General features: G+C 45.5%; 2 protein-coding genes across 2 annotated transcripts in view; one reads left to right on the top strand and one right to left on the bottom strand.

Moving 5' to 3' along the window:
- Positions 1-3,897, top strand: part of ADGRE3 (adhesion G protein-coupled receptor E3) — a 48,630-nt gene extending 44,733 nt beyond the window's left edge. Inside the window, exon 16 of the mRNA XM_044255306.1 lies at positions 3,702-3,897. Coding sequence (XP_044111241.1) covers positions 3,702-3,710 — 9 coding nt within the window. The 3' untranslated portion in view covers positions 3,711-3,897. The remainder of the gene's footprint in view (positions 1-3,701) is intronic.
- Positions 3,898-11,604: 7,707 nt separating this feature from the next.
- CLEC17A (C-type lectin domain containing 17A) lies at positions 11,605-21,250 on the bottom strand. The gene is made up of 12 exons (XM_044255303.1): positions 21,144-21,250; positions 20,915-20,995; positions 19,467-19,499; positions 19,330-19,380; positions 19,205-19,246; positions 19,035-19,076; positions 18,113-18,253; positions 17,965-18,027; positions 16,220-16,315; positions 15,859-16,010; positions 14,908-15,017; positions 11,605-11,986 (listed from the first exon to the last, which is right to left on the bottom strand). The coding sequence occupies exons 1-12, from the start codon at positions 21,181-21,183 to the stop codon at positions 11,854-11,856; spliced, it is 984 nt and encodes a 327-aa protein (XP_044111238.1). The 5' UTR covers positions 21,184-21,250; the 3' UTR covers positions 11,605-11,853.
- Positions 21,251-22,340: the final 1,090 nt, after the last annotated feature.

Genomic DNA, 22,340 nt, shown 5'->3' with positions numbered 1-22,340 from the left:
CCGTCAAGCAGAGAGAGTCAATTATCATATGGTTTCACTCATTTGTGGAGCATAACCAATAGCATGGAGGACAAGGGGCGTTAGAGAGTAGTAGGGAATTTGGGTAAATTGGAAGGGGAGGTGAACCATGAGAGACTATGGACTCTGAAAAACAGTCTGAGGGGTTTGAAGTGGCGGGGGGGGTGGGAGGTTGGGGTACCAGGTGGTGGGTATTATAGAGGGCACAGCTTGCATGGAGCACTGGGTGTGGTGAAAAAATAATGAATACTGTTTCTCTGAAAATAAATAAATTGGGGGAAAAAAAAAAGAAAAAAAAAAAAAAAGGTTGATATCCAGGATCTATAATGAACTCCTCAAACTCAACCCACACGAAACAGGCAAACACATCAAAAAGTGGGCAGAAGATATGAACAGACACTTCTCCAATCAAGACATACAAATGGCTATCAGACACATGAAAAAATGCTCATCATCATTAGCCCTCAGGGAGATTCAAATTAAAACCACATTGAGATATCACCTTACACCAGTTAGAATGGCCAAAATTAACAAAACAGGAACCAACATGTGTTGGAGGGGATGTGAAGAAAGGGGAACCCTCTTCCACTGTTGGTGGGAATGCAAGTTGGTGCAGCCTCTTTGGAGAACAGTGTGGAGATTCCTCAAGAAATTAAAAATAGAGCTTCCCTACGACCCTGCAATTGCACTCCTGGGTATTTACCCCAAACATACAGATGTCGTGAAAAGAAGGGCCATCTGTACCCCAATGTTTATAGCAGCAATGGCCACAGTTGCCAAACTATGGAAAGAACCAAGATGCCCTTCAACGGATGAATAGATAAGGAAGATGTGGTCCATATACACTATGGAGTATTATGCCTCCATCAGAAAGGATGAATACCCAACTTTTGTAGCAACATGGACGGGATTGGAAGAGATTATGCTGAGTGAAATCAGTCAAGCAGAGAGAGTCAATTATCATATGGTTTCACTTATTTGTGGAGCATAACAAATAGCATGGAGGACAAGGGGCGTTAGAGAGGAGTAGGGAATTTGGGTAAATTGGAAGGGGAGGTGAACCATGAGAGACTATGGACTCTGAAAAACAGTCTGAGGGGTTTGAAGTGGCGGGGGTATGGGAGGTTGGGGTACCAGGTGGTCGGTATTATAGAGAGCACGGCTTGCATGGAGCACTGGGTGTGGTGAAAAAATAATGAATACTGTTTTTCTGAAAATAAATAAATTGGAAAAAAAAATAAAACAGACACATAGACCAGTGGAACAGAGTAGAGAGCCCTGATATGGACCCTCAACTCTATGGTCAATTAATCTTTGACAAAATAGGAAAAAATATACAGTGGAAAAAAGACAGTCTCTTCAATAAATGGTGCTGGGAAAACTGGACAGCTATATGTAGAAGAATGAAACTCGACCATTCTCTTACACCGTACACAAAGATCAACTCAAAATGGATAAAAGACCTCAATGTGAGAGAGGAATCCATCAGAATCTTAGAGGAGAACATAGGCAGTAATCTCTTTGATATCAGCCACAGCAACTTCTTTCAAGATACGTCTCCAAAGGCAAAGGGAACAAAAGCGAAAATAAACTTCTGGGACTTCATCAAAATCAAAAGCTTCTGCACAGCAAAGGAAACAGTCAAAAAAACAAAGAGGCAACCCACGGAATGGGAGAAGATATTTGCAAATGACAATACAGACAAAAGGTTGATATCCAGGATCTATAATGAACTCCTCAAACTCAACCCACACGAAACAGACAAACACATCAAAAAATGGGCAGAAGATATGAACAGACACTTCTCCAGTCAAGACATACAAATGGCTATCAGACACATGAAAAAATGCTCATCATCATTAGCCCTCAGGGAGATTCAAATTAAAACCACATTGAGATATCACCTTACACCAGTTAGAATGGCCAAAATTAACAAAACAGGAAACAACATGTGTTGGAGGGGATGTGGAGAAAGGGGAACCCTCTTACACTGTTGGTGGGAATGCAAGTTGGTGCAGCCTCTTTGGAGAACAATTTCCTCAAGAAATTAAAAATAGAGCTTCCCTACGACCCTGCAATTGCACTCCTGGGTATTTACCCCAAAGACACAGATGTCGTGAAAAGAAGGGCAATCTGTACCCCAATGTTTATAGCAGCAATGGCCACAGTCACCAAACTATGGAAAGAACCAAGATGCCCTTCAACGGATGAATGGATAAGGAAGATGTGGTCCATATACACTATGGAGTATTATGCCTCCATCAGAAAGGATGAATACCCAACTTTTGTAGCAATATGGACGGGACTGGAAGAGATTATGCTGAGTGAAATAAGTCAAGCAGAGAGAGTCAATTATCATATGGTTTCACTTATTTGTGGAGCAAAACAAATAGCATGGAGGACAAGGGGTGTTAGAGAGGAGTAGGGAATTTGGGTAAATTGGAAGGGGAGGTGAACCATGAGAGACTATGGACTCTGAAAAACAGTCTGAGGGGTTTGAAGTGTCGGGGGGGTGGGAGGTTGGGGTACCAGGTGGTGGGTATTATGGAGGGCATGGCTTGCATGGAGCACTGGGTGTGGTGAAAAAATAATGAATACTGTTTTTCTGAAAATAAATAAATTGAAAAAAAAAGTCATGTTTGACTGGGCAGGGAGTTCTGTGAATGAACCATAAATAGTAGGAGGGGAATGATAGCTTTGGACTGTCTGTATACAATGACTCATTCCTCAACCAGGCCAAGAACCTCTATCTTCATGAGTTGCTGTAGGAAGTACTGATTTTCTTGTGGGACATGGGGCTTTTAAACCAAGCTGTAACGTGTGGGTGGTTAAAAACTGTATTTGTTGAGTTCTACAATGCATCAAGATACTGTAGTAGGCAACGGACCTACAAAAGGAACAAGACCAACACAGTCTCTGCCTTCACGGGACTTTCTTCATAGACAAAAACCAACTTAAATTCTGGAGCAGGATACCGTGCCTGAAATCTTAAAAAAAGAATTCTTCATCTGGGATTTTTGAGAAGTCCTCCCATATAAGCTGCAGAAGTCCACACCTGACCTAGGATTCCAAAATCTAGATCGTGTCATCCTTGAATGCTGGATGGAGCTCTTGTCACTAGGGACTTACTAACAAACTCTGAACAAGCCATAATAACCCAGTTTTTGACCAGTCTGATCCAGTTCAGATGCCATGTTAACCCTCCAAATAACCCCAAGATCATTACCATCTAATTGTAAAAACAAAAAACACACCCACCAGCAACAGGACAGACCCCACTGTGCTCATTTAAGAGAACAGAGGTGGCACTCTGATTCCTAGAAACCTCTTCCCCCTCCCTTGAAGCTCCCCACCCCAAATCAGCTTGCTTACCAGTCCCTTAATTACCCAAACCCTATAAAACCCTAACAATGACCCAACTGGGGAAAAGGTGCCTTTAGAACGTAAGCTCCACCCCTGCTGTTCTCTGGCCATTGAATATATCACCTGCTTGCCATCAAATACTGTTTTTGTTGTTTGGCTATTTGGTGAATGGTATTGAGTCGGCAAAGAACCTACCCCTTCGGTAACATTCTTCCAGTTCTGCCCTTTCTCTCTCTTTTGTTGGTGGTGGTGGTTTGTTTTGTTTCATTCTTACATCTACCTTTAATCTAAACACCTTCTGTTGGCGGATGTTTTTCCAGAGCAAGTGAAGAGAAAATATTCAGATAGAACATTCAACTCCATGTAGAAAGTCACACCCCAGGATCTGATTGGCATGGTGAGGAATAAAGCTGAAGAAGACAAGGGAAATCATTATGGAAGTCATCCTTGGAGGGGAAAAATCTAGCCTTTACTTCCTGAAATGTTGTGCTCTCAATAAATGTGTGTTTCATTGGATTTCTCTTCACTGTCATGTGTTCAGCCAATTCTTGTCCCTGGATGCCCAAACAATGGGCAAATACTCCCTTGATGTTTTGTACACAAGGAGGCCCCTTCCAAAGCCTTTCCTCACATTCTTATACTCACTCATCCTGACCTTGCTCTTTAAACTCATCCAATCCTTCAGACCACCAGTTTCACCCAAACCATCAGATTTATCTCCTTTCTTATACAGGCTAAATCTCATGATCAACCATGTCAAATGATTTTCTTCCATACTTTCAACACCTTGCTCCCTCATTCTGATTCCATAACTACCTGGAAACACCTCAATCCAGAAACAATCCAACAATGGCAGGACTGCAGATTATCTGCTCAGCAGTCTCCACCAAACATATGCTCCTTATTAACAGAACCATCGTTGTTTGAAGACTCGGGACAGCAATATGCTTGGACACGGGGGCCAGATGAGATTGGTTTAAGCCCAATTAGTCTCAGCTAGAAGTGATCCCCCCAGTAGGGACATCTGACAATGTCTGGAGACATTTTTTGTTGACACAACTAAATAAAGGTGGGGAAGGCTACTGGCATCTAAAGGCTAGGAATGATGCTAAACATCCTACAAGGCACAAGACAGCCCCTATATACACACAACAAAGGATTATCAATCCCTAAACATCAGTAGTGCTGAGGCTGAGAAACCCTAGCCCAAACTAACCACAGAGACTGTATTCCTATTTCCTAGAAATTGTTGTAGGATGGGTGAATTTGGACCAATTCTAGATAATGAGATATAAGAAATACCTACTGGAAAATACTTTTTCTCCTTGATAAAAACAAAGACAGATCAAGAAGAGCCTGTTCATGTCTTCCTGTTTGGTGCTATTACACAATAATATGCTTGGAGAAAAGGTACCATGTAAATACTGAGGATGGAAGAGTGAAAAGATGAAAATAATCTGGGCTTTCATGACATTGTTGAGCAGTTCAATCAAACCTTGGACTTCCTCCTCCTATCTCTCCTATCAAGCCCTTATTTTTAAGCCACTTTGGGTCAGGTAATGGCACTTGCAGTCCAAAGCATCCTTCTTTATGAACAAACCACATCTCTTAACCACTTCTCCATCAGGGCAGTGAGATCCCAGACTCACTCATCTTGGAGTTATTATAAATATGTGCTTTCTGATCTAAACAAGACTTTCCGTGCTATCTGCAACTTGCTCTTCTTATCCTTAGTCAACTTCCCCTCATGGAAGGTTACAGTTTTTCACTTCCTCCCTCAATCCTCATCACCTTTCTCTTTATGTGAGGCAGAAGACCTTGTCTCCTACTTCACAGAGATAATAAACACCAGCTGATGGAAACTACCTCAGCTTCCTAATATTCTTTACAAATATCCACATCCATACCCACCCTTGCTTTCTTTCCTCAAGTCAATGCCGATAGTCCTCTCTTCCATTCTTCTACAACAGCAAAGGACTCTCTCCTCTTTTTTAAGGTTAATCCTTCCATCTATACTTTGCTCATCCCCTCCTGCCTGTTTGGGGACCTTTCTCCACTGGTACCTCCTCGCTCTGTCTTGAGTCTTCCCCTTCTCTGACGTCCTCTCTCCTGGTTCTCCCAGTGGTATTTAAATATGCTAAAAAGAGGTCAGGAAACTTTTTCTGCAAAAGGCCAAATAACAGATATCTTTGACTTTTAAGGGTATATATGTGTGTGAGTGCCCCTTAGAAATATAACAACCATTTCTAGCTCACTGGCCATACAAAAACAGGCTGCACTCAGGATTTGACACCCCCCCCAACCAAGCTATAGTTTGTTGGCTCCTGTGCTAAAGAAAGAGAAACAATAGATATTTCTCAAATGGCCACTTGTACATTTCTCAATTCCTCTCTACCCCCTACACTAACATAACTACTTCTTTGAAGCAGAAGTCTTCTGGGACCAATGACAGCTGGGTAAGAATGAGGGTCGTATCTCTGGGGGATCCCCAAAGGAAAATCTGGGGTTGAAATGTCTCCACTGTGCACCAGGTGGAGAGTCCCAAGATAAGCTGAAGAGTTCTCTAGACTGAAGACTAGACACCAATCATTCCAGGAAGAGTCTGGCACACAGGGGTCCATGGACCTCCTGGGATAGGCCAGCAGCAATCCCGTGTGTGTGTGTGTGTGTGTGTGTGTGTGTGTGTGTCTCCCCATGTGTGTGTGATCCCTCTTGTCTCCAAGAGGAATCCTTCTCCCAAATCTAGAAGGGAGCAAGGAGGTGCCAAAGAGATGGAGAATCCATCTCCTTCCATCACTTGGGAAGCTGCCCCTGCTTAAGAGTTCTCAAGCCCCAGGTTTGAGCCCCAAAAAGAAATGACAACATTGAGGGGTCTTAGCAAGTGGAAAAAGGATGGACCAGTATACCTGACACCTATCAAACAGAGCTGCGGGAGTAGGTAGACAACTTAAAACAAGGTAATTCCAATAAGAATTGAACTCAATAAGATAAGAACATAAGGAGATTTGAGTACAGCACCAAAACGCTTTATGGAACTAAACAAAAAGGGAATAATTAAAAAGGGAAATTTTTCTGGTTGGATTAAACAAAAGCGTGGTCACTGTCAGGAGCCTCATTAGTGGCTTAGAAGACCACGTGGAAGAAATCTCTCGAAGCAAATAGCAAAATGCCAAAAGACGAAAATTAGGAAGGAAAAAAAAAAAGTTTGTCTGAGAGTCCCAGGAGATCTGACATGAGAATAATAGGGGGTTGGGAAGAGTAGGAGGCAGGCATTCTAGTTCCTTCTACCCAAAAAATCCTCTCTGCTGCAATTACCTCTCTTTCTCCCTTTCTCTCTCTCTCTCTCCCTCTGCCTCTCTCTTCACAGTCAAAATTCTAGAAAAGTTGTTTATGCTCTGCTGTCCCCACTTCCTCCCACCCCCTCACTGCTCAGCTACTATGGTCTCATTTCTGCCTCCAACACACCCAGGAATGGCTCACCTTCCCAAATGCGTCCTCAGTGGTAAGGGTGGAGGTTTCTCAGTCTCTTCTAACTTGACATTTGGGTCACAGTTGACTCCACTTGTCCTCTTTATTTTATAATCAAGTATTTTTTTCAGGTTTTCCAGATTTATTTTTATTTTTTCCAGGTTTTTTTTTCCAGATTTATTGGCACCTCCTTGCTTCCCAATCTCCTCGCTCCCCATTTTAATTAACAGATAAAAGTTGTACAATATTATTTGATCTGCATATGCATGATCCCCTTTTCTTCTGGAAGCTTTCTCTTCTCTTGATTTTCCTGGGATTGCATTATCCTATAAGGACAGTCAACTCATCCCAGTCTGCCCAGCACTTGCCATCTTTAACACTGAGAGTCCCATGTCCCAGGAACCCCTCCATCCCAGGCAAACCAGAACCACAACACAAGCCCGTCTTCTCCTGTTCCAGAGTGTCTCAATTTGGGTTCCCCCAAGAGCAAACACTGAGACAATGATTCAAGTGTAACTAGTTTATTTTGGAGATAACCCCAGGAAACACCAGCAGGAGGGTGAAGAAGTGAGTCAGGGAAAGAAAGGCAGCCAGTACAAGATGTGTTCAAAGATTTGTTATTGAGCAGGCTACCACAGTAGGCAATGAAAGTTCAATCCCGGGGTTGGGGTGGGATACACAGGGGTGTATCCCCTGTGCTCTGGGTAAGCACAGGGGATACACCTCAAACTCATCTCATCTGAGGGGTGAGGAAGCTGGGGGATGTGTACACAGAGTCCAGGCTGTGGTTGAGAGCTCTTCCAGAAAGCATTTCTCTGCTGGCACTTCTCACTTGCCATGTGCCAGACCAGGAGGACTCTGGTGGCAAATGCTGGCCATTAGAAGTAGCCGAAAATGTGAGGATCAAGGACCTAAGTATGCCATGACCACCACATCTGCTGTACACAAGATTCCATTCTTGAACTTCAGCAAGAGTTCATGAACCACCTAAATCTAAATGCCTTCAGGGGCACCCAGCTGGCTTAGTTGGCAGAGCATGTGACTCTTGATCCCAGAGCTGTGGCTTCGAGCCCCACACTGGGTGTAGAGATTACTTAAAAATAAAAAAAAAATCAGGGCACCTGGGTAGCTCAGTGGGTTAAAGCCTCTGCCTTCGGCTCAGGTCATGATCTCAGGGTCCTGGGATCAAGCCCCCGCATCGGGCTCTCTGCTCAGCGGGGAGCTTGCTTCTTCCTCTCTCTCTGCCTGCCCCTCTGCCTACTTGTGATCTCTCTCTCTGTCAAATAACTAAAAATAAAATCTTCTTAAAAATTAAAAATTTTAAAATTTAATAAATAAATAAATGTATGGGGGTACCTGGATGACTCAATAGGTTAAGTATCTGAATCTTCATTTCAGCTCAGGTCAGGAACCCAAGGTCCTGGGATTGAGCCCTGTGTTGGGCTCCAAGTTCAACAGGGAGTCAGCTTGAGGTCTCTCTCACTCCCTCCGCCCTTCCCCCCTGCTTGCTTGTATACTTTCTCTCTGTCTCTCTAAATAAATAAATCTTTTTTTAAAAAAATTAAATAAGCAGGGACACCTGAGTGGTTCAGTCATTAAGCATCTGCCTTTGGCTCAGATCATGATCCCAGGGTTCTGGGATTGAGTCCAGAAGCAGGCTCCTTGCTCAGAGGGGAGCCTGCTTCTGTCTCTGCCTGCTATTCTCCCTGCTTGTGTTCACTCTCTTGTTTTCGCTCTCTTTGACATATAAATAAATAAAAAGTTTTTTAAATTATTAAATAAATAAATGTGTTCATAAGCATTTTTTTCTTCTTCAGTTCCAGATAATAACAACTCCATCTTTCCTGTTAATTAAGTTGAAAACTTTGGAGTAATTCTCTTTTTTTTTTAAGATTTTTATTTACTTATTTGACAGACAGAGATCACAGGTAGGCAGAGAGAGAGGAAGGGAAGCAGGCTCCCTGCTAAGCAGAGAGCCTGATTCAGGGCTCCATCCCAGGACCCTGGGATCATGACCTGAGCTGAAAGGCAGAGAGGCTTTGACCCACTGAGCCACCCAGGTGCCCCTGGGGTAATTCTTTACTCCTCTCTTTCACACCCCATTATCTGATCCATCCACAAACCCCATTAGCTTTATCTTCAAATGGATTAAATTTCTTCCTAGCTGGTCCCTTTCCTCTCTCACCCGCATTATCATAATAGTCCCAGGAGAGCCACACAGATTATTATCAGTAGACCCAGAACTCCATTCCTAGTCTCCTACCTCAGTCCAAGACGTCTGTTCCACCACACCACACTTGTCCCTTCCCATAAGTGCCAGCCAAGATAAGAGCGACAAGATTGGAGTCTCAGGAATAATTCGGGTTTACAGACAGTCCCTTGAAAGGTGGCAGATGGTGCAGAAAGAGATCAAGTATTGTAGGCACAGACTGAGTCCATGTAACAGCTCTGCAACATATTCACTAAATGACAATGGGCAAGCCTCAGTTTCCCCAGCTATAAAATGGCGTTGGTAATTGTTCCAACCTCACAGAGTCATTGTGAAGATTCAGTGGGAGCTCTTGTGTCTATCTAGCACACCATACATGCTTGATAAACTGTGGTTTTTGTTATTTTTATCTACCAAGAATGCCCAACCTTTGCTCTCCTGGACCCAAAGTGGTAAAGGGGACCTCCTTCACATGTATCTCTCTACCCAAAATTAGACAATCATGAGAGATGTGGAAGGGAGATAGGTTTGAACCAGCTCCACTGTGGAACGCCCCCAGCATGACTCAAAGATGTGACCACAACCTCATTTCCCCATTTCTCAACACACTGGGGGAAGATGAAGTTTCCTCTTCTGAGACGCAGAAACTTCCCCTGACCCAGATAAACAGTCACTTGGACCAATGGCCCCCTTGGGTAGAGGGTTTAGAACAGGATGCCCACCCACTCTGCAGTCTGTAGTCTACTTGGGGGGCTAGTTTCAGTACTGGTGAGTTGGGGCAGGTATGGAGGTGGGAGGAGACAAGTAGAGATGGAACAGGAAATGAGGTGAATGCTAACCTCCCCCCACCACCCTTCTGCTCAAAACCTCCTTGCCATGATCCCCTGCTCTCAGTCAATGCAAGAATTTTTCTAGTCATCAAGGATAGTTGTTGATCAATAAATTGATCAGTTTGGAGAATGTCAATCTACCTTTGGATACAATTCTGGGATTGTCCAAAGGGATTTCCATGTCAACTTCTGTTCAGGGGCAGGATAGTACCAGCCCTCTAGGGTGTGCTTCTCATTATCATAATCAGTGGAGGAGCACCAGTCAACTAGTGGGTATTAGAGGCTGAACTGCATCTCCCCCCAAAATTCATGTGTTGAAGTCCTAACTGGGGTATGTCAAGAATATGACTGTATTTTGAGGTAGCGTCTTCGAAGAGGTAATTAATGAAAATAAAGTCATTACAATGGGCCCTAATCGGATATGAGCTTCCAGAAAAGGAAGACATTAGGACACAGATACAGACAAGGGGAAGTCTGTGTGAAGACATGGGGAGAGGAAGGTCATGTAGAAGTCAAGGAGAGACGCCTCACCAGAAACCAAGCTCTTCAACAACTTCATCTCAGACATCAGCCTCCAGAAGAGTGAGACAATAAATTCCTCTCATTTAAGCCAGTCTGTGGTGCTTTATTATGAAAGTCCCAGAAAACCAACACAGTGGCCAAGGACCACACTGTGAGCTGACATTTTGAGTTCTAACATTTCAAGAGCTGATAGCCCAGCAAGGTCTGCTCAGAAGTCAAGTGAATTACTTCCTCAAAGATCTTTACAAACGACAAACAGCCTAAAGGCACAGGCAGGTAGATAGCTATGCTCAGTCCTGGGAATCTGACCATACACTGGGCGCAGTCCTGCCTTTCAGCTGGTCTGCCTTTCTAGAAGTTTCACAGGACACATCTTGGCAGAGGCCTGATTCTACCACATAGGTTGGGCAAACTGCACCTGAGACCTTGAGAAAGTTGCCTGTCAAGAATAATTTTTCCCCACCTGCTTCCCAGAAGCTGCTCCACATCAGACAGGCTCTCCTACTGGGAGCCCTGTCCAGGCACACCACGGTCCAGAGGAGTCAGGGAGTTTTCAGCTCCAACTCAGTCATTGTCAGACCCAGAGCCCCCAGGCCAGCACTGCTTCCTAAGAGCCATGATCAGGGACTTGGTGAGTTTCCTCAGACCTCAGAACTTGGAGACAATTTCTAAGACCTTGTCCCTCTCCAGTAAAGTACCTGCTACAGACTGCATTATGGGCCCTCACCCAATTCATTTGTCAAATCTGAACCCACAGTGTGATAGGCCTTTGGGAGGTGATTAGGGCATGGTGGTAGAATTCTTGTGCCCTTATAACAGGGACCCTAGAGAGCTCTCACCTCTTCCAGCATGAGAGAACACGGCAAGAGGATGGCCATCTATGAGTCAGAAAATGGACCCTCGTTACACACTATACCTTGATCTTGGACGTCCCAGCTTCCAGAATTTCAATAAATAAATCTCTGTTGTTTATAAGCCACCCAGTTTAGTTTTTTGGTGCAGCAATCTAACAAACTAAGACACCATCCTATTGAAGAAGCCCATGGGCATCAGGGTGGTTCAGTCAAGTGTCTGCCTTCAGTTCAAGTCGTGATCCCAGGGTCCTGGGATCAAGCCCCGTGTGGGGCTCCCTGCTCAGCAGGGGAGTCTATTTCTCCCTCTGCCTCTGCTGCTGCTTGTGTGCACTCTCTCTTGCTCACTGTCTCTCCCAAATAAATAAATAAAATATTAGAAACAAAAAAGAACAAGCCCTCAAATCCTCAACGTAGAAATGCTCTCACTTGCACCCAAGGGGCCTTATAATATCCAAGCTCCTGGTTCCATCTTAGCTATATCCATGTCGGCTCATGGAAAGGTGGTCCTCCGTGGAAGGGCAGAAGGTTTTCAGCTCCAAGAGCCAAGGAGCACCGGATAAAGAGTCACACCCACCCTCAGCTGTGAGGTTCAACAGGAACATTTCCGCTCACAGATCCAATACGTAGTCTTGTCACAAGAGAGGTCATTCCAGGTGCCACCTTTGTTCATGCTGGCACAGTCCTCATCAAAGAGGTTGTTGGGTTCCTCTGGGTCCCAAAAGCTGGAGGAAGGAAAAGTGGGCATGGGGAGGGATGAATAGGTGGAGCTCAGGGGGGTTTTCAGAGCATGATATGTGATACTGTGACAGTGGATACATGATGTCACACATTTGTCAAAACCAGCAGAATGAAGGGGAAAAAAAAAACAGTAAAATGCACAGCACTTAGAGTAAACCCTAATGTAAACGATGGACTTTAGTTCATAATAATGTATCCATATTGGTTCATCACTTGTAACAAATGTGCCACACGAAATGCAAGGGGTTAATAATACAGGAGACTGTGTGCAGGAGAGAAGGAACACAGGAAACATTTCTCTGTACCTTCTGCTCAAATCTTCTGTAAAAAACAAAGTCTATTAATAAAAGAAAGAATACGGTGGGGGCGGGGGGAGAGGAGGAAAGGCCTTCATGGTTCACGTCTCTTCCATCCTAATCATCTCTTCAGCTTTTCAGAATTACCTGAAGCTACCACATGATCCCCTTCACCCCAGCTTGTCCGCCTTAACTCAGCCCCACCTCCTTCTCGCAGGGGTTAATCTCCTGCTCCTGAATTCTGTTCCCGCATCTGGTCAGTTTCTGCCTCTTACAAAGAATCCTTCCTTCGCCCCTGCAATCCTTCCAACCTTCCAGGTATTGTTGTGTCTTAGATCACATTCCCTTAAAGCAGAGCCTGATTTGGTGATTTAGGTGCATGGGATTTATTAAGGGATGTTCTCAGGAGAGGACTGGCCAGAAGCAGGATGGGGCAGGAGGGGGTGTGGAGCTGGGATGTGGGTTCAGTCCGATCTAGCCCCAGCCTGATCCAACAGGCAGCTCGGGAATAGGAATAGCACCACCGAGTTATCTCAGTGTTTGACAAGGGATCAAGGCTTCTTTCATTGGCTATGGGCTGACCCCACTGGGAGTGGAGTAACCTTCTAGCTGAGCAGGCCCCCCATTCCCTGAGGACAACTCTCCAGAGAGCGTAACCCTGAGCCTTTAGCAGTCAGTGCCCCCTGCTGGGGGAGGGCTGCACCAGCCCATACAAGTCGTCTGAGCTGAGTACCCACAGCATCACACTTTGCCTTCTCTATTCACAGAGCTGTGCCTTCCTCCAGGAAGTTTGTTTGTTTGTTTGTTTGTTTGTTTGAAGATTTATTTATTTATTTCAGAAGGAGAGAGAGAGAGAGCATGAGCAGGAGAGGCAGAGAAGAGGGAGAGACAATCTCAAGCAGATTTCAAACTGAGTGTGGAATCAGACAGGGGGTTTAGTCTCATAACCCTGAGATCATGACCTGAGCTGAAACCAAGAGTCAGATGTTTAACCACTTGTGCCACCCAGGTGCCCCATTCTTCCAGGAATCTTTAATAAAAAATGAGATCCCCATCAGGACACTAATATCTCTAATATATACAGAGTCCTTAGAAATCAATAAGGAAAAAAATCCCAATATAGGGAAGCCTGGGTGACTCAGTCAGTTAAACGTCTGCCTTTGGCTCCAGTCATGATCCCCGAGTCCTGGGACTGAGTCCTGTGTCGGGCTCCCTGCTCAGTGGGGAGCCCACTTCTCCCTCTGCCTGCCACTCCCCTTGCTTGTGTGCAGTCTCTCTCTCTCTCTCTCTCTCTGACAAATAAATAAATAAAATCTTTTTTTAATTCCCAATATAAAAATATGCCAATGATATGAATAAACATGTCACAGAAAAGTTAATACCTGTGGCTATTAAACATATGAGAAGATACCCCATCTCAGGCATTATAAGAGAAATGCAAATTAATACTATATTGTGATTCCATTTTCACCTATAATTAAGCTATCAAAAATTACAAAAGCTTGATGAACTCTTGGAGAAGAAAAGCATAGTGAAGCCAGTGAAAGAATAAATTGGTATAACCACTATGAGGGGCAGCTTGTTAACATTTACTTAAAATACAAATACATGCACTCCTTGAAAAAGTAAAGTATAATGGCTAAGAGTATAGACTTTAAAGATACGTTGGTTGGCAGTGCCACCTGCTAGCTCTCTGACCTGAGGTAGGTTGGTTAACCTCTCTGTGCCTCAGTCTCCTCATCCTGAAAATAGATAATGATAAGAAAATGGAAAATGACAAGAAATAAGATAAAATAAAATGGAGTTGAAGGGCGCCTGGGTGGCTCAGTGGGTTAAGCCGATGCCTTTGGCTCGGGTCATGATCTCAGGGTCCTGGGATCGAGTCCTGCATCAGGCTCTCTGCTCAGCAGGGAGCCTGCTTCCCTCTCTCTCTCTCTGCCTGCCTCTCTGACTACTTGTGATTTCTCTCTGTCAAATAAATAAATAAAATCTTTTTTAAAAAATGGAGTTGAGGGGCGCCTGGGTGGCTCAGTGGGTTAAGCCGCTGCCTTCGGCTCAGGTCATGATCTCAGGGTCCTGGGATCGAGTCCCGCATCGGGCTCTCTGCTCTGCAGGGAGCCTGCTTCCTCCTCTCCCTCTCTCTGCCTGCTTGTCTGCCTGCTTGTGATCTCTGTCTGTCAAATAAATAAATAAAATCTTTTTAAAAAATGGAGTTGAAAACAGTACTTTCCTTACAGGATTATTAAAAAGATTAAACAAATGGGTTAATGTATGTAAAGTCCAGAGAGTCAGAGACAGACACAGAGATCCTGTTCATCCTCTTGGCATATCAAAAACTTCCTCTTCCTCCTGCCCTGTCACCACCCTTCCTTTGTTTCTTTCCCCCTTACCCACTGGCCTGGGGACCTGACGTATTTGAGCAGTTGTGCCAAAAGGAGATGTTGCAATGGAGGAAAATTTAAAAGGTACAGGGACCAGAAGCCCTATCCGCAAAAAAGCACCCTTAGGCCTCCTCTATCCGCCCTCGCCTAGGATTCTAGAGAATCTTCTGGCTCTAACTGCACAAAGACCCACAGGGAGCAGAGACCCCAAGAGCCCTCAATACTTGCCTCAGAGTGACAGGTGACCCATCCAGCCATTTCCAGTCCCCTTCACGGTCCCTGTCATTCAGCCCCAGCCAGTATACCCGTGGAGAGCCATGAGCCTTAGCCACAAAGTTCTGCAAGTACAAACTCCATTCAGCCATCAGTTTAATTACATCAAATATAAGTAGTCTAAAAACACCAACGAAGAGCTAGAAATTGTCAGATTGAATTTAAAAAAACAAGATCCAACTATATTCTGTCTACAAGAAATCCACTTGAAAATAATGACACAAATAAAATAAAATGATGGGGAAAGATAAACCATGCAAACATCTGGGCTCAAATCCCGGCTCTGACACTCGCTAGTTGTAAATGACCACAGGCAATTTTCTTAAATGTACTGTGCCTCAGTTGCCTCATCTGTAAAGTACAAATAATATGTACTATGTACAAAGCATTTTGCTATCTAACCATGGTAGCCTCAAATCATTGCAATTGCTTACAAAATGCCAATTCTCCTCCACAGGTGGAACTATTTCCCTACCACCTAGGAGGACCCATGTGACTTGCTTTGTGAGTACAAGTAAGTGGAAGCTTTCAGCGTTGCCTCTTCCATTTTCATCATTGAGCTACAGGGACTGTGTTACTTTAGCACAACATAACCTCTCCTGACTCACACCCTAACCTACAGGGTTGTAACTATGTTAATGTAAGATATAAGATGTTTGGAATAGAGCCTGGAGAATAGAAAGTGCTAAGAGATAGCCATTATTATATCTCCAGGTTAGAGTTAAAAACTGAGACTTAGCACAAGAAACACAAACAGGATTTAAACTCAAGTAGGGCGTGTCCTCACAACCTTGTTATTAAAAAAAGTCTTAGTGGCTCAAAAGCAATTCCAATTTCTCTCCATCCAGACCAGGGAAGGATATGTGAATCCCACTGATTCTCAAGGGCTTGGAATGGATAGATCACCTGTTCAGCAAAGCTACTGATGATGACCAAGTGAGAATAATTCTCCTGGCAGAACTTCCGGGCTTCATCCCATGACTTGGTGGTTGGGGAGAAGTAGTAACACTTTCCCTCAAAAGGGACCCAACCCTCCGGGCAGGTGACCCTGGTACAATCTGGAGACAGAACAGAATGCTGTCAGAATGGCCCCAGAGCCAGGGTCATGTACATGGTGTGCCATATAGAGTTGTGCAGGCTGTGTACTGCTCAACTCCAGGTAGCACCATTCAGATAGACTGCAGTGTGAATCAACCCCATGGATTTGTGCAATGTGCCAGCTCTGTCATGCCCCCCATCTCAGGGCAGTTCCCCAAGTCCCACTCACCTAATAAGCCCCGTAGTTCTCGGAGGGACTGGTTGGTGTTAGTTCTTATGTGGTCAATGTCTTTCTTCAGGCCAGCTATCCCTGCCATGCCAGTCACTGTTAGCAGAGATAGGCTGGAAGGTTAGAAACCCAAATCCCCATCTACCCACCCACCCACCAATGACTGCAAACACACAAGACAGAAGCAAGATCGGTGCTCCCCACTGCACCCTCTTTCTAGTAAGTGGTGCTAGAACTCAAAATGACATGTGCAGTGCCTAGAGAGGATCCTAGAGTGGCTCAGGGTCCTAGAGTGGTCCTAGGCATTGATCTCTGGGAGTTGGGGAAGAGTGGAGATGGTGGACTTCCTGGAGGAGGTGGGTTTTGGAGGAAGATGGTGATTCAGTATCTGTGAACAGAAGAGGGAGGCTCCACAGGCAGGCACCGCCTTGGAAGCCAAGGTACAGAGGTAAGTGTTTTGGGGAAGGCTGCTGTGGTAGAGATCAAGGTGCACCTCATGGAGCTAAAGCTCAAAATAGGGTGAGATCCAATGTCCAGGTCCTTGAATGCTAAGCCAAGAGTTTCGTGTTGGACTCTGGGCAGTGAGAAGCCATCACTAGGTTTTGAGCAGAACAGTGGCTTGATCTGAGATGTTCAGAGAAGGCATGCACATAGAATGGAACAATTTTCAGACTTCAACAAACATGGTGAAGGCCATGTCAACCCAGAAGACTTTGCTACAACTAATGTGTGTATTCTCCCTACTCCCACACAAACATGCCCTCTTCCAGCTTGACACCCTTCCCTCTTACTCACTGCCATTCCCGTCCATCTCCAGGTCTAGTCACTTTTACCTCCTAAATACTTTCTGCTCCACCCACTTCTCTCAATCCTCATGGCCACAACTCTCATTCAAGCCACCATCACCTCTCACCTGTTCAACTGCACCATCCTCCTCCCTTGTACTTATGATGTTGCCTCCTACCACTGGGCCTTTGCATATAACTGAAACCCTCAACATCTCACTTGATTAATTTTTTCTCTTCTCTCACTCAACTATAGCACTCTTTCCCTAGAGAAGCCCTTATTGAACCTCCCAAAGATAAGGTCAAGATCCCTAATTAGATTTTTTTAATAGAATGATTTTCCTTTGGACAATTCATTGAGATTTGAAATTTTATACTCATTTGAGTGATAATTTGGTAAATGGTTCTCAATACCTGACTGTGCTATCCAACAGAAATAAAATATAAACCACATACATAACTTTAAATGTTCTAATGGCCATGTTTTTAAAGAGTCAAAAGAATCAAGCAAAATTAATTTGAATGTTATTTCTTTACTTAACCCAATATATCCAAAGTAAAATTTCAATGAGTAATCAATATTAAAGATTCTTGTTATTAACATTGTTAAGATATCTTACATTCTTTTTTGTAGCAAGTCTTTGACATTGGTGTGTATTTCACAATTTCAGCACATCTCAGTTCAGAATGACTGCACTGCAAGAGCTCAATAGCCAGTGACTCAAGACTAATGGCCACCATATTGGATGGTGGAGGTCTAGACTCACATGCACATACACACACACACACACTCCACAAGAACAGGATCTGGGCCTGAGGTGCTCACTACCCTACCTATGCCCCAAAACCTAACACAAGTCTTGGCAAAGATGGGACTGGAAGTGGTCTTGGAGTTGGGTTTGAGGGCTCACATTGAGTGTTCAATATGTGTGGGATGAAGGGACAATTGGAACCACTTACCATTTGCTTGCCATGCCATCTGCTGAAAGGTTAATATCTTCAGCTCTTCTACCATCTCCTGGTCTACGAGGAAGAATCCATCTTGAGCTTAAGTCCTCCCATGATCAATGCTCTCTTTCTCCCCGTGCCCCATCCTCTTCCTACTCACACTTAATCAGGGTCACAGCCAGACCAGTGCAGGCCAGGACCAGGGACACCACCACCAGCAGGCACAGGTACACCACCAGTCTCTCCTCCTGATAGCACCCAGGACACCTGGACTTCTGACTGAGCTGGGACACTGGAGTTACTGGGGGACAAGGATGGAGACAGAGAGACCAGTATTAGTGCTTCAGAGAGTGAGGAAGAGACACTTGAGCCTCTCTCCAAAAGCAGACAGAGATCCATGGTCATGACTGTATCACCAGATGGGGTCAGCAAGAGAGGATCAGGGGGAAAGAACCGTGAAGAAGCCCAGAAGAGCACTTACTGTGCTCTGGGGCCACCCCTTCCCCAAATATAGCCCCTCCCCATCTCCAAATGAAGCCACATCTCCATTCCTATCTCCATTTCCAAATCCAGCACCATCACCATAACCTAACACAACTACAACCTAACCTAGAACACTAAAGAGAACTTACTGTGTGCCAAGCAACCTGTCACATCCTTGTTATCTTATTGGATCCTCTCCCTTATGACACAGATGTAATTATTATTCCCTTGCAAATAGGTAACCTGAGGGCTTGGGGAGGTCATGCATGACTTGGACCCAGTACTGCTTCAAACATTTATGATCCTTTTCTTATACTCTTCAGCAGCCCCTGCCCAAGCTGCTCCCCATTCTAGGACCTTTGCTTCAGAGGCAGAGAATGTTTCCCATACCTTATGCAAGTAGGAGGTGGAACCTAAAAATTATCAGTCAGGCACCCTGCATCCCTCAGGGTCTGGTCTAGACTCAGAGGGGAGGAGCTTCTGAAAGGACACATTTCTCTGCCCCCAGGGTCTCCCTCTGTGGCTAGAGGTCTGACTCAAGCATACATGCGACCATGAGAGGGAAGATAGGGATCCACAGGGAGGACATGAGGACTTACTAGCTAGGGATGGCTGGAACGGAGGATGCTCCAGACTGACACCTGGGAGAAAGGGGGAAAAAGGTTGATTCAAAGTTGCTGGGAAAAAAAAGCTGCTGAATTGGGGAACTGGAGGGAAGACTTCCAGGTGTCTCCTCTCAGGCTCCTTAAAAGGTCTTCCCACTGCTCACCCAGTTGAGGAGATGTTCGGGGGACAGGGGTGAGGTCCAGGCCTAGAAGGGGTCAGAAAGACAATGGTTATGCAGACCAGGGCTTCATCCAGGTAAGCCAAAAGACCCCAGTCCTAGATTCTCACCTTTGATCTTTGGGGACTTGCAGGGAAGTGGGGGGTTCTCCGTTTTATTTCCTGGGGGGAGGGGGAAGAATGGTTGCTCAGGCCCAGAGCAGGACAAAGCCAGCACTGGGTCTCCTGTACCCCCAGCCCCAGCTCACCTGCCCTCGGAGGCCTGGGTGGAGCCATTGAATCTGCAGAAGAGAAGTTCAGGATTAGAGCTGGCATGAGGGTCGGAAACAGATCAGAGGCAGGGATGGAACCAGGACTGGGATGAAATGGAAAGCTAGGGATAGGGTTGAGCATAAGAATGGAATTGAGGGTAGGGATGGGGACAGGGTTAAGACAGAGTGACCAACCATCCTGGATCATCCAGGACTTGCCCAGTTTTAAAACTGGTAGTCCCACATCCCAGGAAATCACTCATTCCTGGGCAAACTGGGACAATTGTTTACCCTAAGTTAAAGACAGGTGAGTTTGGGCTAGTGTTGGAGTCAAGGCTGTGGTTGGGATAAGAATGGGGTTGAAGATGGGCTGGGGACAGTGATGGACATGGCAGTAGGGTTGTGAGTCAGGATGCGATGGAGATAAAGATTGGGACTGGAGTTGCACTGAGTTAGGGGGAAGAAGTTACAGTTAGGTTTTAGTTCTGCTGGAGTAGGGTGATGATTTTGGATTTGGAAATAAAGATGGGGTAGAGATTAGGCTGCACTTAGAGATGGGGAGGGGGCTAACTTTGGGGAAGGAGTACTACTGATGGTCAGATGGTGTAGTCATCTTGGTGGTGGGTTTGAGAACTGTATTGGTACCAAGTGGGACCCGGGAGACAGACAAACAGCCAAGCGAGTTCACCTCCTCCCTCTGTCGGAGCCCCATGGTGCCTAGGGACCTCCCAGGTTGGTCTGATTCTGGATTAAGAAGTGAAGGATGCAGCACCCCACCCCACATGGAATGGCCCCTCTTCAAGGACACCAGCACAGCACAGTCAACCCTCAGAGGCCCTAGTGGGATTTGGCTTGGGGAAACCACAAAGCCTTCACTTTTTTTTTTTTAAAGCCTTCACTTTTATACCCACTTAATCAGATTCTTGTTGAGTCCCGGTCCAGGCACAAAGCACCCAAGTCTAAGATCTAGGTCAATCTGGGCCCAGAATGTGAATGCGAGGATGCTGGGGAGCCACTGGCCCACTCACAGTTTTATGAAACACCAGGCTTCATGTCTCAGGACCTTTACAACCCACCAGCTAGCTCTCTGCTGGACATCTCTTCCTAACTCATACCTCAAGTCCCACTCCAATAGCCCCTTCTCTGTGGCCAATCCTCCCACCACTCAATTCCCCCTGGAGATTTCCCCATTCTCTTTGTCCCTCCCTTCTCAGACCTGCTCCCCTGAGGCTGTGCCCAGAGCTGTCTCTCCCCTCAAACAGAGAGATCCTCAAGGGCAGCCAGAGACACAGATACTCCCACCAACATAGTGCCTGGCATGAGCTGGGTACACAGGAGGCTCACTGTGTGTCCATAATGTCCAGCTAACATCCCCTGGGGACCCTGATTTCCCCAGGCTATGAAACACACATTCCTTCACCCTGGCCTCAGAGAAGTCATCTTACCTGGCTTGGGAGGAAGGTCCTTGTAGGGTGGCGCCATATTCTCATAGTCATCACCGTCATCCTCCTCCTCCTCTCTGGTCCCTTCCAGAGGAAAAGCAGGTGAGAGTCCAGCCCATTCCCTCTTCTGTCCCTTCCCTCAGGCCCCCGTTTCCAGCCACAGGGTGGGGAATACTATAATCTGGGTCCCAACCATCCCTGACCCCCAGGTCAAGCCTGGCCAGGGCCATACCTGGCAGGTACTGGCCCCCAGAGTTGGTATACATGTACATGGCTGCAGCTAACACAGGATCCTAAGAGGCAGAGCCAGGGATGGACAGCTTCTGCCTCCTATGCCTCCTCCTCAGGTGCCTGTGGCTTCTCTCAGTTCCCTTTTTCATCAAAAGTCAAGTACATGCAAATCCACCTTAAGGGGAACCACCCAAACCACACACACACACACACACACACACACACACTCATACACCTTTTTCCCAGTTTGGATTCATGCATAAATGTGACAATGACAGCAACCCCTGCATTCAAGCACCAGGCCCTGGGTGGAAAAGATGGATAAGCTCCTTCCTTCATAGAACTTTCCATCAAGACAAGACAGACACTGAACTAGCCTAAACATAGAAATAAACAAATACAGTTTGGTTTTTTATTTCATTTCCAGCAGTCACTAAGCACTGTTTAAAAATAAAATGGAGTAATGCGATAAGATAGGGGCCAATGTAGAGATATAAAGAAGATACAAAGAGGTCTCCTGGAAGTGACAATTGCAACAAAATGTTGACGTGATAGGTGCTAAGTACTCCCGCATTCCACAGTGAGGTCAGAGGACACTGGTTCAGTTCTCTCTGACTGCGTAAGGACAGCAAGCACGTATTATTTCACAGTTTCTGCGGCTTGGAGTTCAAGAGTAGCTTGTCTGCGTGGTTCTGCCTCGGGACCTCTCATATGCAGTCAAGAGGCTCCCTGGGGCTGGGTCTCTGACGGCTGGGCTCCGGCTGAAGGATCTGCTTCCAAGATGAAGTGCTCTCCAGAGGGCTGGTTGAGCATCCCCCACAGTGTGGCAGAGGCCAAGCTGGACGCCACTGAGCCCTTTTATGATTTAGCCACCCAAGTCACAAACTATATCCTCTACTATTCTTTTCACATGGACCAGCTCAGAGTCATGGCGAGAGACAGCACAAGGGTGTTCACAACAGGATGTAAGGATCACTGGGGGCTGGTCACCACTGTCATACACACAGAACTTGCAAAGGCAAGTTTTTCACCCTGAGCTTGACATTGACTGGAAGTTATTTAAAAAGTGAAAATTAAAGACAAAAGTCTGTTCACCCCATGGGTAATGCAAGGGATGAGGTTTTGACTCATATCTAAAACAGCAAGAAGCAAAAGCATGGACTTGGGGGGGAAGGTCTACAAGAAGAGTGGCTTCTTC

This window comes from Neovison vison, chromosome 6 (genome assembly GCF_020171115.1).
Source record: "Neovison vison isolate M4711 chromosome 6, ASM_NN_V1, whole genome shotgun sequence".
Lineage (NCBI taxonomy): Eukaryota > Metazoa > Chordata > Mammalia > Carnivora > Mustelidae > Neogale > Neogale vison.
The sequence above is the reverse complement of the archived record's forward strand: the minus strand, read 5'-3'. Positions and strand labels throughout refer to the sequence as shown.